This window comes from Neopsephotus bourkii, unplaced genomic scaffold (genome assembly GCF_033783945.1).
Source record: "Neopsephotus bourkii isolate Nb327-2 ecotype Australia unplaced genomic scaffold, CSIRO-AGI_Nbou_v1 NB_168, whole genome shotgun sequence".
Taxonomy (NCBI): Eukaryota; Metazoa; Chordata; class Aves; order Psittaciformes; family Psittacidae; genus Neopsephotus; species Neopsephotus bourkii.
Window position 1 is genome coordinate 18,260,505 of NW_026900684.1, and position 17,687 is coordinate 18,278,191.

The following is a 17,687-nucleotide window of genomic DNA, read 5'->3' on the forward strand; positions in this document are numbered from 1 at the left end:
CCTAGATATCATTAAGAGTAGGGCATAGCGAATATATACTACCCACAGGCTGGGGTGGAACAGCTGTGCACAAGCCAAATCGATCTTTGCATGTGTTTAAATTACACATTCTTAAAAGCTTAGTAGATTGCCTAGATATCCCACGTATCAACTTTACTACTGGGTAAGTTGCAAGCAACAGCAAAATAACATAAGGAAAAAACCAAATACTGTAACACAGGCTGCAAAGAGCTTCCACACTCTATTTCAATAGAGGCGATCAGTTAAGGTGCTTCTGGATTCTGCACTGCAGACAGGTTGGCAGAGGTGTCTGTTCAATACGGTTTGTAACAGTCCTTCGTGGGTATCTGGGAGCAGTTCCTAAGGCAGATCCCTGTACTGCTAGTTTCTGTAGCGGGGCATCTGTGGAGCAGGGGCTCCCTCTAAGGGGGCCAAGGAGGAGACTGTCATAAGTTGTCCAGCATGCATTTTCTCATTCACCCGCAGTTCACAGCCATCCTGTAGCATCCTTATAGCTATCCTTGCAATGTTTTTAGAGTCATCAAGTCCACTGTGAGGTCTCCCATCATAATTCATACCCAGATTTTCAAGCATCATTGTTAGCTTGGTCTGGTTCCTAGGAACCTGATGGGAGAAAGTGAACAGCATTCAAGAATTAGGTTCTGTACAAAGTCTTTAATGTAACACAATGCAGCAGAAACATATGCAGATTTTAAGTTTACTTCAGTCACATACTACTTTCATGTTGCCTTTTGACAGATTACTAACAATTTAACTTCAAAGCACCTTGGTGAGACAGACACTCTCGTTTTTACAGAGGAGACACAGTCAACAGGGGCTTGTCTAGACTCAGAATGATGTCAAGAGCCTCTCACCATTACCAGCACCAGTTCAAGATGTCCCAACACTGGCAACAGTGGAAGCCATGGTCTACCTAGTTTTAACCAGCCTTACATAAAAGGAATTACCACCCAAAGTGGCATTACAGAGGGTATCAGATTTTGTTTTTCAAGCTTCTGGATGCCTCCAAACACCAAAGGAAAGGATCAAGAACACTTAGAGCAACCCATGTTTACAGGGATGGCAAACAGCATGGACAAGGAAGCTTAACTGACTTACCCATGGCAACGTGCTACACCAGCAAAACACCCAAGTGTTCTTCTGATTAACTGCTATACATTTGTTCTTCAGAAGAGTCACAGGAAAACGTAAGGGTAACTTTGAAGGAAAGCTCCAGTTTGCTCTTGGGGTGGTTGGGGTGGGGGAACGTGGGACATGACAAGCTCCAGGATATTGCACCATACTGCTGGATGTAATAGCTAGGCAGATTGATGACTTACACAGTTGCCAAAACCTGGCAATGTGCAGCTCCAAAAACAACACCCACAGACTGGGCAGTGGAGACATGCTGCATGTTGTGAGATACTCCACAGGAAAGTTATAATACATTCCTTGTCCTTAATTTTATCTGTTACTATTACTTAACAACAGAAGCAGCACAGAATAGCTAAACAGAAGCACTGAACAACTATAAATGCTTAAATAATTTGCTTGTAAAAACAAAAATCACACAAAATAAAAAGAAGCTATTCCTTCTAAGTTACAATCTTCCATTGCTCTTCATTGAACACCCTTACTTCTCAATGCAAAAAGGAGAAAGGTCTGTCTAGGTTAAAGCTGATTGGTCTAACAAGACTGTTCTGTGTTCCAGCATGTTTCCAACAGAAAAGCTTATGCAGAGAAGGCACAATAATAGGAGACATGGAATAACCCTGTAATATTTGCCCAGCCCAATGTAAAGCTCTTCTCCTGTTAAATGTTAACCTCTTTTTTTCTGAAGGTTACATTAAGTATGGAAGAGCCCTTCAACAGAAGATCATAAGCTCGGCTGAAATCATGTTCAAACAAATGGTTTAGTGTAGACTGACTAGGAATTTGTTAGAAACTTGAATAACCCCTTTTATGGTAACCTGACAGTGAAAGAAAGCAGTAATAAGGCTCAGCACTGAACTTGGTGCTACTTTTCTCTCGGCAATTTGATTCCACATTAGGTATGTCCTAATCTTTCTCTCCCATTACACTGTCAAAAGCACAGATATCTGAGGGTAGTGATGCAAGTTAATTTTATAGCATATTGCACGAAAGCAAGAAAAAATAATTGAAAAAATCAATATAAAGTCTTTTTAGGTCAACTACTTCAGTTGAACTTGATCAATAAGCACTGGTATGTCATCTTCAGACAATCCTTCATGGTACACCTGATTCTTGAAAAGAAGATTACAATCAAACTGCAGTAAATTATATGATCTTCAATTAGGAAAGTGAGATTTAGGCATGAAGCAGAATTAAAAATCAGGCCTCAGGCAACTTGCTTAGGGAGGGTAATTTGATACTACACAAGGAAAGATGACAAGCACAACAGGACATTCTAGACTTTTAAACCAAATCTTCCTGCAAGAGAAACAACAATTTGTACAAACCTTATAGAAGTTCCCATATGATTTGCGAATATTGATCCATCTTTTGGCAAAAGAAGGGTATTTGATACGGCTAATACGGCACTGGGTGTTCAGAAATTTACTCATATCCCAAGATCTTAAAAAGTCAAAAGAGAAAAACATTAGTAATACATAATTCAGATGCTCTGCTTTCTACATATTGCACAGCTGTAGCACAAAAAGCTGCTTTTCTTTGGTGACTAGTAGAAGGAAAACAGTTTAGGAAAAGCTCTTTTCCTACATTTACGGTAAAGGACTTTTTAATATGAATTTGTTAATCATGGGGAGAACAAATAATGACATGAGCAAGGTTTTCACGAGTATGGTTTCATGTCCAGCAAGGTTAAAACAAAAAACAGCATGCCAACCTCTCCACCTACAATGTCTACTCCAAAAACTGCCAATAAACTAGATGCTTATGAAGCCCTTGGGGAAGCAAGTGACACCTTAAATTTCCTAAATAAATGGGTATGCATGCATCTCTCTGCTTCACATAGATTACTGAAACAAGACTGCACCTAGTTGTAGAAGAAACCAGACCTTCATGGAAAGAAGATGAAACTACAACCCTATGCACTTCTAGCCTGCACCCCAACATGTTTCTAGGCTTCAAGCTAAGATAAAGCCCTTCTTCCCCAATCTTGCAGCTATCTGTGCAATCTCACCCATATGGCAGAGGTTTCACTGCACCTATATTCCTTAAGGAATTTCACAGAGGGGATTCCTCTGGAGGGGAATTCCAGATACATTTAGGCCCAGTAATACAACCAGTCTTGAATCAGTTTTGCTTTAGCATTTTGTAATTTACTGTTGCTTCCAAAGACAGAAACCTAATAATAGGTAAAAAATTAGTCAAATAGCAGTATTTACCACAGTTCCTTATATTACTTAAAGTTGGAATGACATTATTTTAATTCCTTATTTTTAAGGTGTACACAGATCTAAACTGTACACCTCCAATCTCGTGTGACAGCTTCTACATGCCTTCACTGTTCACACTAAACACAATGGCATTTCATTGATACAGGTTCTTCAGCTGAAAAGACCTGTGATTTGTAGTCATTGTCCAGATATTTAGGAGGTGTAAGAAAAAAGTGTCATGGCAAAAAAACAATTTCCCAGTCACTAAGATGGGTTAGTTAAAAAAGCTTCTGTTATGTATCCATTCATCTCCTATGATACATTATTTTTCACACCACTGTTTATCTGTGTTTTACTTGGCAGAAGCGTTAGGAAGTCATACTAAAATCCCCCACGCTCTTTTTTCATGAACTCCAGTTTTGTTTTGGGATTCATCTCCCTCTGTATCAATATTGTCACTGTATCAGAGCAGCAGAGAACTGCCTTTTTAATTCAGCACAACAGAAGACAAACAACAGGCACAGCAACGTGAAAATGCACCATTCACCTCAATGCAGGTGTCCAGGTTTCGGCTGGGATAGAGTTACTTTATTCCCTAGTAGTTGGTGCAGTGTTTTGGATTGTCTGGGAATAATGCTGATAACACACTGATGTTTTAGTTTTTGCTCAGTAGCACTTACCCTGATCAAGGACTTTTCAGTCCCTCATGCTCTGAACATGAGAACAGGCACAAGAAGCCAGGAGGGAGCAGAGACAGGACCCCTGACCCAAACTAACCAAAGGCATATTCCATACCACAGCATGTCATGGCCAGTATATAAACTGGGGGGAGTTGGCCATAATGGATCAATTGCTGCTTAGGAATGGGCTGGGTTAGCAGGTGCTGAACAATTGTACTGTGCGTCACTGCTGTTTGTCGGGTTGAGGGGCTTTTGTTTGCTTGTTTGAGCTCCCCCCTCCACTTTTTAGTTTTGTATCTCTCTCCTTGTTATTTCCCTTTTCATCATCATAATTATTACCAGTAGTACTATTATATTACATTTATTGTAATTATTAAACTGTTCTTATCTCAACCCACAGGTTTTACTTTTTTTTCCCCAATTCTCTTTCCCATCCCACTTGGTGTAAGGAGTGAACAAGTGGCTGCACGATATTCGGTTGCCAGCTGGGGTTAAACCACAACCATGGCTGATGTTAAAAACTCCCTGTTCTACCTGAATACCTCATTCCAAAAGAAGGAAGGAAAGCAGACACATTAACAGAACAGTAGTGTTTCACAGCTAAAAAGCAAGCACCACCTACAGAAAAAATCCCTGGGCAGTACTACATAAGGCTCAACAGTACGCTTCATCATGTAACACAGCTAAGGTCACAAGAACAATACTGCACCACAGATATACCTAGATCTCAAGATCTGTTCACTCCGCAGTCATTAGGGAACTTGATTTTCCACACAGACCTTGCAAGAGAGCAAGTTCAGATGGCAGTTAAAAAGACTAGTCAATCCCTCACCCACAAAGCTTGTCAGAGGGTGGGACTCACCAAGATCCACACAGAGAGGTTTCTGTGCTAGCCATTTCTCCTTGTTTTATAAACAGCATAATCATTATTGCTTTCTAGTGAAAGATGCAGGATGTATTAACAGCAACACTGACAAACATAGGATATAACACAACCACCACACATCTCTGAAACCTCAGATTCAGGAGAGCACGGAAGATGCTTAGAACTGAAACTGCACAATGTTATTTTCAGGTATTATGTGCTATACGAAAGCTAGATGTAAACAAAGAATCACAACAACAAAAAAAGGGTAAAAAGTCTTTTCAGTATCATTTAGTTGCATGAAGAGAGTTTGGAAAGAAACAGTGCCATCTAATGGATTTAAGCTTCATTTCAAATTGTTTAGTTCGTCTTGTCTGATTTTCCCAAAAGCTAAAACAGTAATAAAATGGCAAAATGGCAGTGTCATGATCCACATTTAACAATGCTCTCACAAAGATTAGGCACTGTTTCGCAGTTTTAGATTGTGCTGAAGGCTGCATAAGGACATACCCATCTGTCAACATGGAATAGCTGTATTTTGTTCCCAGCTCTCGCTGTCTCATCCACTCTATGACATTCTGCAGAACTTGAGTAAATGTCTCAGCTTTATCAACAATGTCCTAAGAGAACAAAAAAACCCAACCATCAGTGAGGAACATTTTAAAATAAAAAACCCCAAACCAAACCAGCAGGAAGTGTAAGAACTCTATTGGTATACAGGCACTCACTAACTCACTCAGTTGGCTTCACAGGAATCTTTAGAAACAGGTCACACACTGAGATAAGCAGACAATTGGGCACATTTTTCTGAACTTAAAAACAGGCACCACAAAAGCACAATAAGAGCCAACCTCCAAACAGCATCCATGAAGGTTAGTCAGGATTAAAGCCTCTGAGCTTGTTTCCCAGACTCCTTCCTGCTCAGTCACTTGATCACAAGCCACTGCAAGACTCTATGCCCTTTAGAATAAAAACCTTAGAAAAGGAACCGATGCAGTTCAAAAGTGGTTTCCTCTGCTAAAGACTAATTTGCTGCACATGGATTACAAAGTAAATGCTTTGCCCTACAGTCCTTTACAAACAACTAAATGACCAACTCAGGGAAATCAATTCTGTGATAATTGGGAGAAAGGGGGAAAATGAGGATTAAGAGAATAACCCTTACAGAAAAATGACCACTGAAAGATCACCAGTCTGAAAACATCAACACCACATCTTTTTTTTTTTTTTTCCATACTGTTTTGCCCTGAAAAAACAAAAGTGCAAAGTACCTGGGTGATTCCTGTCAGGCTGATGCAGAAGTCTGAAAGCTTGGGATTAATCTCTGGCTTCACGTATTGCTGAAAGGTGTCCTCCTGTAATCAGAGAATCACTCAGCAGCAAGGCAACTTCTTGGGTTTGACTATACCCAAAAGGCAGTAGCAACTACTTGCATCCTGCTGGAGTCAAAAAGGTGTGTGCACCTCCAAAGCCAATAAGAGCCTGCTGACTGACCATCATGAGGTTCCCAACGGGACAGATAGGTGGCTCTCCAACCACAACATGTCCTTCCCCTCAGCTAGGAGACACCGGAAAACAGGAATGTGGGCAAGAGGGGAGAAGGACAGACTGTAATAAAGGGTCAGACAGTGGAAAAGGAAAGCATGAGGAAGTACCAGAGAAGTGAGAGGCATGACAAAAGACTGAAACTTTTTAGGTGGTATCTAAAGGCTCAACTGTAACTCAAGGAAGGCAACTGGCCACACATGTCAGAGGCTGCATATAAGTCACACTCCTCTGGATGCCAGCCAGCCAGAGATAAACACAATGACTGCTCACTCTGGGAGACTGAGCAGTGCAAGAGTGATGACTATATTCAAGTTTCATAGGAAGAAGAAAGCCCCAGACCCCTGCTGCTATACAAAACCTCTATTTCCTGCTACTCTAAAGGTAATAAACCAATCTTAGTAATGTTCACAATGCTCTTTCTGCAGTTAAGTCATACATGCAGCTACACTCTAATGCAGCACCACAGTGATTACTAGAAATCTTCCTCCTCTTAAGAAGTTCTTGATAAATGAACCGTTAGGCAGAGGTGGGTGCACTTCCTCCATTTCAGAGTCACAGTTTAAGTTAGACAGCAAGTTGTTTTTTCTAAAAGACAGCTATACTGGAACAGAGCACCCAAGGCTGCCAAATGCCTACTAAGTATGTTTAAAATCAGGTTACACAGCTGTCAATCTGGCAGGTACACTGTGGATATAGTCTAGCCTGACAAGAAGGAATGTTCACTCAACCACCCTTTTAGGCCTCTGCATTAGTCTCTTTTACATTGCCTCACACAGGACCACTGAATTTGCCAATTCCTGTTCATGGTGAATCCCTTCAGTCCTAGAAACAGCTTTGTGGATCTGAAGGCAGGGAAAGGAGTAGGGAGGGGACAAGACGACTGGGAAACTGGAAGTCCCTCATATAAATAGAGGGAGTCAACAGCACAATCTGTAACAGATACTTTAAGAACAGAAAGAAAGTTCTACATGTATGTAAGGAAGCACAGAAGATAGGTCTTTATGGAAGAAAATAATAAATCAATAATCAGATCACTTACTATTTCCAAGGTATGCGTGTTTAGTAAGACAATAGGAAACTCAATTATTTCATGTACGAATTCAGGTGGGTTTCCTTCTTCACATGTTGCTTCAAAGTCAACAACACAGATGTAGTCATAGCAGCTGTCTCTAAGGGGCTCCTTCTGCATCAGCTTCTGTTTCTTGTAATAGTTTTTCAGTCTCTTTTTCAGCACATCTTTTACTCCTCTAAAGAGATAAGTGACAAAGATCACACTCACACGTGACTGAGTATTCCACCACTGTAGAACTAAAGCTCTGTTTAACATTTGAAAGTTTATCATTTATGAACCTAATTTTGAGCATGATCACTTGCGAAGTCTGAGTTCAGTTTTACCATCCATTATCTGGGGTAATGCAGAGGCTGCAATATCACCCACAACATCACCAAATAACACAGCAGCCAAAGCTTTTGCAAAGCCCAAGTCTTTGCAGATTGCTCCTAGATGACCTCTGGACCTGGAAGCACAGTACTGCTTCATCCATATTTCCCTGTGCCCTCTGCCTGAAGAGACTGATGCCTGAGATATTTCTGCATCAGTGACACAGATAATGCAGAATCAAGCTAAAACATCCACATTTTAAATTAGTCTCAATTTAAATTTAAAATTGAGCTTCAGTAACTCAATTAAAATAAAGTACTTGAGATTTCAGCTGTCAGAAAAACTTCCTGTTCGGGATCCTGCTTTTCAGGAGGTTCATGGACAACACATGAATTCACAGTAGCAAGTGACTAAAGTTACTGCATCTTTTTAACATAAACATTATAACATGCAAGCGCAGGTGCCAGAACTGCCATGTACCAAACCAGAGCTGAATAAACAAGATAATTTACTCTTCCAAGGAAGTTATTTTTAAAGTTACACATTGCAAATGAAACCACAGAAGCTGTAATAGCTATTTGTAGCAAGTGGTATTATCAGAAAAGCAGCCCACTGATCCACAAGGAGAAAAGTGGAATCAGACTACTAAACCTGCATTTGAGAACATCAGCTGCTTCTGCAAACACAGGTAAGTCTTTTTCACTGTGGTTTATTAAGCTACTTTAACCCAATGGCCACCAGTTCATTCAAAGTTGAGACAGTACGGAAGGTAATGGAGGGGAAAAATACCTTTTTCTTCATCAAACCTATAAATGGAATTGAAAGAGGAGATGATCTGCTATCAGAACAACCCCAAGGAAAAGGACTGGTGTGTGGCAGTCTGCTCAGTTCTCTACATTTGAGGTGATGCACTACTGTTTACATGTAGACATATTCTGGCCAACAGAACTGAATTTATTGATGAGGTAAGTCTAGCTTAGCTAAAAGTAAAGTTTAAAGCTTTCTGCATTTACAACTGAATAAAAACAAATAGAAAATTAAAAAGTGAGGAGGTAACCACAAACACGTCCTTAACTACTTGAATTCTGCTTTCTGTTTTTAAATCAGGGTAACTGCTGAACAGCTGTACAAATCTAAACTGGTTTACAAAAAATTATCAGATAATGATAATTTTTTTTCCTCCTGAGGAGCTAAATCCATTTAACCAAAGGAGGAATTAAAAAAGCTATGCATCAGAACATCTGCAGACAGACTGCACTTCCCACCCATACAAGTCTCTTTTCTGTTACTCTGTTCAAAGGAACCTCTGTTCCTTCCTCTCCCCCCCAACATCCTCTTCTCTAGAAAGCCAGACTTCTCCTTTTATACTCTCACCTTTCATATTCCCTCTTCCCCTAGAGAAGTAGCTTCTCACTTTGCCAACTCCCCACCACCAGTACTACTTCCTCATTCCTGCTGCAAACAGACACAATACACTTTGTTTTTCCCAGCTGACCTCAACATCCCAAATTTGCTTTGCCACAGTAATATCAAACAGTATTGCAGGTCATTTCCAGGAAGAACCACTCTATATTCCCAGCCCTTTCCTCCTCCTCAGTGAGCACACATGCAGCTAATAACATATTCACCTATTCTCATTATTCTACCTCATCTATTCAGATTAGCAAATCCTCCATCTAAAGGTACCTGTCCTCTGCATCGATTAAATTCCAAGCCCTACCACCACAGCGGTTCCAGCCAGTATCAGATCTGTAGTGTGTACAGTAAACAAAACCATGTATGCCCCGAAGCGAGTTTCTATACCCTGAAGGTCTGCACCACCACCTGAGAACCCCTGCAGTTCTACTTGACCAAATACGTGTTGAGAAGTACTCTACAGTTACATATTGTTCCACTTTGTGTTAGCAGTTGAGGCAGCACACGTTGCTGGTAACACATGAAGCAGCATCACATGCAACAACCCAACAACATCTGCATCAAGACTGCACACAAACCAGCTGGTGTTTGGTGAAGCGTCTGCTTTTTGCTTTACGGTGTATTTCTAAACTTCAAAATACTCATTCCCTGTGTCTTTGCTGCTCTCAAAGATAAACCAAAAGGTTTATAAATCAGCCTAACCTGGTTTCAAGCTTGAACTCTGCAAGTTTACTTCTCAGCTCCTCTCTGGTCATTCTGTTGATATAACCATTGGTCATGGCAATTTCTTTATAGACCGGATCACTGAAGTCGTTTGGACTGGCAGTTGACTTTTTCCCATTAGTTTCTTGGTCACTGATCCTACAATGCTGCCTACCCTAGAAGAAAGAGAAACGTGAAGGTCATTTAAGGTGAAACCAAGAGGCCAGACCATTAAGATTTAAACGATCTTGGCACCAAACCGCAGTGAAGCATCACACTGCTTCACACTGCAGGTGCACTAGCTTATAGACAGGGAAGGAAATCAGTACTGAAGCCTAAAAATCGACAGACAGAATAATGGGACAGTAATGTACATGTCTGAAGTCGTGCCTATCAGCAGCTCTCACAGATAAACGTCTAAATGGGCGTCCTAATTTCAACAGAGAAAGTTAGTTCTCTGGTATGAGCCGCAAAACCTTAGCCAGCATCAAGATATTCCTCTCGGCACCTCAACTACCCAGAATCACAGGACAGTTTGGGTTAGAAAGGGACTTAAATGACCCAGTTCCAACCCCCCTGCTCTGGGCAGGGGCACCTCCCACTACCCCCGGTTGCTCAAGGCCCTGTCCGCCGTGATACCGATTCCACACTGACTGAGACACACGGGCAGATGGCCAATATGTGCAATATAAATAAAAGAGTAAATTAAGATGACGAACTACACGCACTTCTACTCCAAACGGCTATTCGCGCGCTTTGTGGGACAAGCACGTAAATGGGGCCGGCCTCCCCGGGCCCGCTGCCGCCGCGGCCTCCCCCAGGCTCGGGCGCAGGCGGAAGGGCCCGCGGCACCGAAGGCGCCCCCTCGGTACCCGGCCGGGCCGTGCCGAGCCCCGTCGGAACGGCTCGGGCCGCGGCAAGCACCGCCGCCGCCATGGGAGGGCCGCGGGGCGGCCTCGGCGCATGCGCGGGGGCAGCGGCGGGCCAGGGGCGCGGGAGTGGGCGCATGCCCGGCTCCAGCGGGGTCAGCCGCCGCCTCCCACCGCCACAGCGCACTCACCGGCGGGCGGGCGGCCGCGGCGGGCGGCGCCGATGCCTCATTCGGGGCTGCCTGCGGGCGGTTCTCCTTCTGCTCCTCCATGGCGGCGGCGGAGGGCCGGGCGCCCGTCGGGGGGCGGGGAGAGCGCGGGGCCCGCCCCTGGCCTGTAGGACGGCCCAGCTGCCGCCGGCTCCACCTCCACCCCCGTCGTGAGACCGGAACAGCGGCTCGGTCCGGCCGCCGCCTTACCGCCTTGGGATAGAAACCTGCTTCATCGCCTCCGCAGCACCTCTGCTGCCGTGCTCCTGCCATACCCTCCCCAGCTTTGGCGGAGTACCCTCCTGGGTTTGGGGTCACAGCAGCTCTCTGGAAGCTCTGTGTTGCGGGAAAGATGCACTGGACTGACAGCTTATTTATGCTTCCACGTCCCTCTCCTTGTGAAAGGGACTTTACTGAGGGCGTCCTAAATGTGCATCCGGGACACCCATAGTGTGTGGGAGGCCAGGACACGGCCACCGGGGCGATTCAGCTGACCCCATCCCCTTCCTGCCCTGTGAAACCGCCTCACATGCTCTTCCCCCTAGCCTTTAACCTGCAGCCAACAAGCAGGTAGCGTAGATGGCACAGGGGCCTTCTCAGCCAGGACGTGAAGGCAAAGGGGAGAGACCTCTGGCATGCATCAAGTTTCTTGCTGGTGCTTCCCACAGCCTAGCCCCATACTCAAGAGATTCCCCTTCAGTCCATGTGATAGAGGCAGTGTATGTGGCTACCTCAACACCTCCGCTTATGCCAGCCCCTAAGCGTCTCCTTATTGCCCTGCTGTGGCTGGGGCTCAGGCACCCACTCTCAGTGTCACCCCCTGTATCGTTCTGGCACACCAGCAGCTTGTTGCAGATGCTGACATTCCTTCCCCGTGACCTGCTATGCAGCACCCCCGTGCTCGGTGGGGCTGCCGCAGAGATCAGTCCTGTCTCCTCCAGATGAGAGTGGTGATGGAAGTGGGGTCACACAGCCGCTTGGGGCTGTGCGGGAAGGGACTTACTTCCTACTTTTAATTCACCCTGCAGGCACTGCTACAAGCAGAAGGCCATCAGCCTGACTGCTCTCGCCTCTGAAGAATGAGGGAACCAAGCTTTGCAAGGAAACAAAGATGGTACCAACGAGAACCACCGAGCTGGCCTCGCAAACCCATGCAACACCCTGAATACAGCAGGGAAAAAGCCATTGCCCAGAAATCACCTGCCTTGCTGGAGTGGGCAATGGTTCCTAGATGTTAACCCAAACAAGGGGCTCCCTGCTCAGACCCACTCAATGCCAAATCTCCTGCTGGTTTTGTGAGTCATTTGCTAACCGTGCTCCTAACAAATTTTCCTAATGGATTTGGAAAACCCCAGATGTACAATGAGGCGCAGACCCTTCCAGAGGCAGGGCCCAAGGAGGCACTGGAAGAGCAAAACCGAATCAAAGAGCCAAACCTCCCCTTGAGATTGAGATCATTTTTATTCTCAGTCGTTTTGGCGAGGATGTGTGGGCAAGTGTGGGTGTGGTGCGTGTGCTTCTGGGCATGCATGTACGTGTGCGCAGAGTCCTGCCCAGTGATGTCGAGTATATGAATACCTGCAGTTACAGTCCGTGAACTGAGCCATGAAGCGCATGATGAGTGCTACATGGAGGCCCACTTGTGGCTTGCCTCTTCTTGTGCTTACTGCAGTGCAGCATCCCCACCTCCCTGCGCTGCCGTTCCAAGGATGCCAGCCCAAGATCCAATCCAAAGGGCACGTGAGGAGATGAACTCTGGGATCTGGCTCTGCAGGAGGGAGCTCATGGGTTTTCATCTCACTTAGTGAGCTCCTAAACACCATTTGCAGTTCCCTTTAACACAAGTGTATCCGACTCCTCAGATGAAGGAGCCACTATTACAAACTTTACCTCAGAGGTACAAAGAGAAGAGGACAGGAACCTCACGTAAGCTCTGGTGCTACAGCACAGCCAAGCACATCTTGGGTTCCTGGGAAAGCAGCACCCACATACACTATTAAGTTTTCACAGCCACTGTGGAACTCCAGTATGGGGGATGCTGCAGGGGAGATAACCCAAGCTTCCACAGTCCCCAGTCTTTTCCATCTGATTTGAGAGACCACAAGGCAGGTTAGGTCCCAATCTGTTCTCTAGTTCTGTTTAAATGCCAAGTCCCCCAAACTCATAGCAGAGACACAATACAGAAAGAACACAAAAGGAGACTATCAAATGCATCCTGACATTGCGGCAGGTTGGAAACAACCATATTTCTCTGACCTCTTTGCCTTTAGCACAGTAAAAGCAAAGGTGTCCCATCACCCAAGTACCCTGGCAAGCCCTAAGATGAGCTAGATGTGCAACATCACCCTTGAGGTTCCCTCTCACTCTACCTCAACAAGTTTTTGTGCTGCTTAGGGCCATGCAATTTCTCACATTACACAGACCCAGCAGACGGCAAAGTTGTTATCCTGGGAGTTTCACTTGGACGGATGCAGGTTTTGCTTCAGAGCATAACACAAGGTACTCCAGGACATTATCCAGCTGCTAAAAGGCCTGCAGTGCAAAGCAACTTGCCAGCTCTACTTCCAAATCTGTCTGTACCAGTTTCAGTACGAAATCAACTGGTCAGCAAACAAAGGGTCTGCACACCAACAGGCAAACCCAGCACAATCCTCTCAAGTGATGTAGGCACCTAGTACCAGGAGATTCTTCTATTCCAAAGGGGTTAAATTCACTGTCAGCTCCACAGAGAGACAACTGATGCCCCAGTCCTTTCTGCCCTATTCATAACACATTGTCAGTAAAGGCTGCAGGGTGCTCTGCAGAGGCCTTAGCTGTTTCAGTTACAGGAACTCTCTGAGCAGGGACAAGAACAGGTATATAATACAAGCTCTGAACTCGGGTCTCTCTGCTTTTAGGGCACTGCCTTCAAGCCCTTTTTCCTTGTGGCTTGACTCCCAAAAAATGACACCCTTTAAAAAATTGGGGTCCTCATCCTTGGGTCTCAGGGATGTTAAGTGGGGTCTAAGAAGCAGGGGCTCAGCAAGGGGACACTGTGTGCAGAGGATTCCAGGATGCATCCTTAAAAGAGAGCGACAGTAAAATCAAAAGGACTCTCAGCCACTTGGCTTGGTTCTCCTGCACAGATCTCCCACCTGGCAGTTGCAAAGGGGAGACATTTTTTAACTGCATAGAAAATTAAATGGCTTTTGCATATTAAAAAAACACAGATGAAAACACAGTTACACCAGTTACCAAACAGTGGGCGGATGAGTGATCACCATTTTATATTAGATAGACCCAGCTACGTTGATTTGCCATGCTCCCGGCATTACAGCTTCAGTGCCAACTGAGTGCCTGCACAGGCCAGGTACTGCCGTGCTCCCGCTGAGGTGGCATGCCCTGGCAGGAGGGCTGTGGTCCCAAGGAGCAGGCTGCAAGACATCTGCTCTGTCCTCTCATTCCTTCAATGCTCACGCATCCCAGACCAGATGGGCGCACTGGGAAACAGGCCTCCGGCTGGAAAAGGATTCCAGTTTGTGGTTTCTTTACAACGTGGCTTCCACGCAACGTCACAGCAACAGATCGCTAGTTTCTTCCTATGGAGAATGGAAAGAGAGAGGTGAGTAGCAGCAAAGAGAAGAAGGCCACCCAGCACAGGAGGTGACAGCAGGGAATGCTCTAACAGAAGTTCTGACTATACCAGGGCCCTTTATGACTCATAGGCAGCAAGACTCAAGGAGTTTCCTAGCACTATTCCTGACACCATTCAGAGATCTCACCCCACTTTCATCCCCTCCAGGTGCCACTGGAAATTTCTAGTCTCTAATTTATCTACAGTGATACAGAAGCACAATCAATCACTGCTTCTCACTGACATAAGAAAGGTTTAAATGCCTATTGCCAGAGCTGGCAGGTCAACAAATGAAGTCTGAGCCCAAGCTCTTCTCCCAGCTGGAATGATACCTGGAAAAAGACATGAACTGATGGAGCTGATAACTTTTACTTGGCAGTTTCCCCCAACAATGGTTTGGTTTCCACAATATCCTGGTAGCATGAATTCTGCCTTGCATTTCCCAGTGTTAAGTTCTGCTAACAGGGTTATTTGCAGCCCTGCACACAAGACTGGTACGTGAAGGACCAGAAGTCAGGGGAATGTCACCTCTGCAACAGCAGCAGCTACTGGCAGGATGCATGTCATTGTCTGGCACTGGCCTGGCCAGCCTGCATCCAGGTGGGAACTGCCTTCTACCAGTATCACTCATCCCAGGTCTCCCACCACAGGACAAGAGTTTAAGTCCCTCATCTCTCAGACCTTCACCAGCATCTGCTGAAGGGATTCTGGCTCTGGAAATGCCTGCCTCCTATTTGATTTACACTAAACCAGGTATTTGCATGGAGCAGGACTCACACAGCCCAGCTATCAGGGCTCAGCTATAGGACACAAACTGACAGCAACATCTTAGAAGCCCTCAAAATCACATAGTCCGGAGAGAAACCAGTGCTGTGGTACCAGTGCTCAACCTGCACTTTCCCAACCCTTCCCACATCTGGCCCAGGAAAGAATAGCCACTCAGGAAGCATGGCTGCCAGGGTCAGCCTAAGGGGATCAGGGCCAGTCTGTACAATCCAGCCACATGCTGCTCCACCAGATCTCCACACAAAGATGCCTGGGTAGCTCTACTAGGACCCAGACCTAGACTTCTAGTGGTCTAGTGGCTGCTACATGTAGAAGGTGCCACAATGACAAATCTAGAGCATCCAGACATGGCAGACCATGAGCCTTTGATGGCTATCGATAAGGAAGAAATGACAGGTGGCAGGCACACAGTGACTGCCCTTCTTGCGTCCCTGTGTGATTACAACACATTCTTACCACCTCGTGGCATAGCGTATGTGAACACACAAGGCTTCTCCTGCTTTTCCTCCTGCTTTGCCAGCTACTTCCCAAGCCTGTGTGTGGGACACAGCCAACTCTTTTGCAGTGCAGCAACTTTAAAGGCTTCACAGCATCACACCCCTCCCTGACAAAACCTTGTCCAACTGCCACAAAACTCACTTGTCCAGGAATAAATCCAGGGAATCCTGCTACAGCTCACTTCAAGAGACTCTCCTCCAAGTAGGTCTGAATTAAATGGTACCAAGAACATTTTTACATTCATCATGAGATCCAAATGGGTTTTCAACATGTGATCAATGGGTCCACAGAATCCTATCCCCAGTGCTTTCCATCTGGCCAGTGGCCCTGCCATCTGCAGCAATCATTTTGCTTCATGCCTCGTTGTCATCCCAAGCCTCCAGGTGACTGCGTCCACTCCAGCCATGAGGCCCCACCTGAGAGCTGCCCCTGCCCCACAGCATTTCAGAGTCCAAAGTCCCATCGATCCCAGTCAGCATGCAACTCCACAACTGGAGAGATGGGAGCACTGCAGAGCATCAGCCATGTTCTGCCTGGTGGAAAACCTTTGGCACCAGCACTGACGATTTATCTGGAAGATAAAGAAAACGTAATGTAGCACGAGCAACAAGGTTCATAGTGCATGTGATAAATAATCTAAGACACACAATTTTCTCTAGGCTTCTAAATAGGGAGGGCAAGATCTTTACAAGTAACACAGGCCTTTCTGAGAACACAAGTTTCCTGCCAGCAGTGACTGCAAAACTGGGACACAGTTGTTAGACACTGTGGAAGGTAGGCTGGAGAACAAGAGGACAATTGCACAGGCAAAGCCTGACAGCACAGTAGAACACAAATTGCAGCCTTGGGTTAGAAATGTGCTGGAACAAGTACACACATAGGAGGAGCAAATGAATAGACTACAGCAACTTGTGGCTCAGTATCAGGGCAGCTAACTTGCTTCCTGCCCAGGTGGTCACTTCCCCTTCACACACAGCTCAACAGCCCAGCATCACTGAAGCTATTCTCCAGCAGGATGAGCGTATTTTGGGGTGAAAAGATACTGAACAGAGACCAGCATCCAAACTACTTTCAGACACTGAAGGGAAAGTAATAGGCATGTACATGCAGCATAGTAACAGCCACCAGCAAGACACTTGGCTTGCTTCTCTAAGCTCCCTGCCAAATTCCCTTGTGGCACTCTGAGAGGAACAGATCACGGCTGCACTTCTGTTCTGCAAGAAAACCTGGGCATCAAGAAGCCAAGGCACTGTCTGGTTTTGTCAATGTTGTTCCATATTTGTTCCCACCACAACACAGCTGTTTTCCCAGCACATCCCTACTTTGTGGAGTGAAGCACATGCAGACTATTAATAGAGGAGGCAGAGCTTCTGTCCAGAGAGACCTCACCAAGTTGGAGGACTGGGCCAACAAGTGCTGTGAAATTCAACCAGGATAAGTGCATAGCCCTATACCTGGAACAGGGCAAGCCCATGCACCACCACAGCCTGGGATCCAGCTGGCTTTGGATGCAGTGGAGAACATGTTGACCACAAACCACCAGTGCATCTTTGTGACAATAAAAGCCAAGATGTAATAAAGGAGTCTCAGATGGGACAGAAGGAAAAATGCTCAATCACAGCAGCACAGTGTAATTCTGTAGTCCAGAGATGAGCTGGTACCTCCATCCTTGGCAGTCATCAGCCCTCACCTATAACAAGGTCCCAGGCAACCTGACCCAGCTGTGAGGGTGGCCCTGCTTGGAGCAGGGTGAGCACAGAG

At 45.5% G+C, this 17,687-nt stretch overlaps 2 protein-coding genes across 3 annotated transcripts in view; both read right to left on the minus strand.

Annotated features, from left to right (window-relative positions):
• Nucleotides 1–225: 225 nt before the first annotated feature.
• Nucleotides 226–11,159, minus strand: ERI1 (exoribonuclease 1). Its single transcript, XM_061374114.1, has 7 exons — nucleotides 11,012–11,159; nucleotides 9,952–10,127; nucleotides 7,492–7,699; nucleotides 6,176–6,259; nucleotides 5,415–5,524; nucleotides 2,481–2,595; nucleotides 226–624 (listed from the first exon to the last, which is right to left on the minus strand). The coding sequence occupies exons 1-7, from the start codon at nucleotides 11,090–11,092 to the stop codon at nucleotides 382–384; spliced, it is 1,017 nt and encodes a 338-aa protein (XP_061230098.1). The 5' UTR covers nucleotides 11,093–11,159; the 3' UTR covers nucleotides 226–381.
• A 3,100-nt stretch (nucleotides 11,160–14,259) lies between these two features.
• The window catches only part of MFHAS1 (multifunctional ROCO family signaling regulator 1), a 33,166-nt gene continuing 29,738 nt past the window's right edge, over nucleotides 14,260–17,687 (minus strand). The window contains exons 3-4 of one of the 2 annotated variants that reach the window (XR_009728574.1): nucleotides 16,068–16,497; nucleotides 14,260–14,607 (exon numbers count right to left, since the gene is read on the minus strand). Coding sequence is in view for 1 of the 2 variants with exons in the window: in XM_061374125.1 (XP_061230109.1) it covers nucleotides 16,494–16,497 (4 nt within the window). In the remaining variant the exon portion in view is untranslated. Of the gene's footprint in view, nucleotides 14,608–16,066; nucleotides 16,498–17,687 lie in introns of those variants that run through there. The other variant, XM_061374125.1, reaches the window with a different exon arrangement.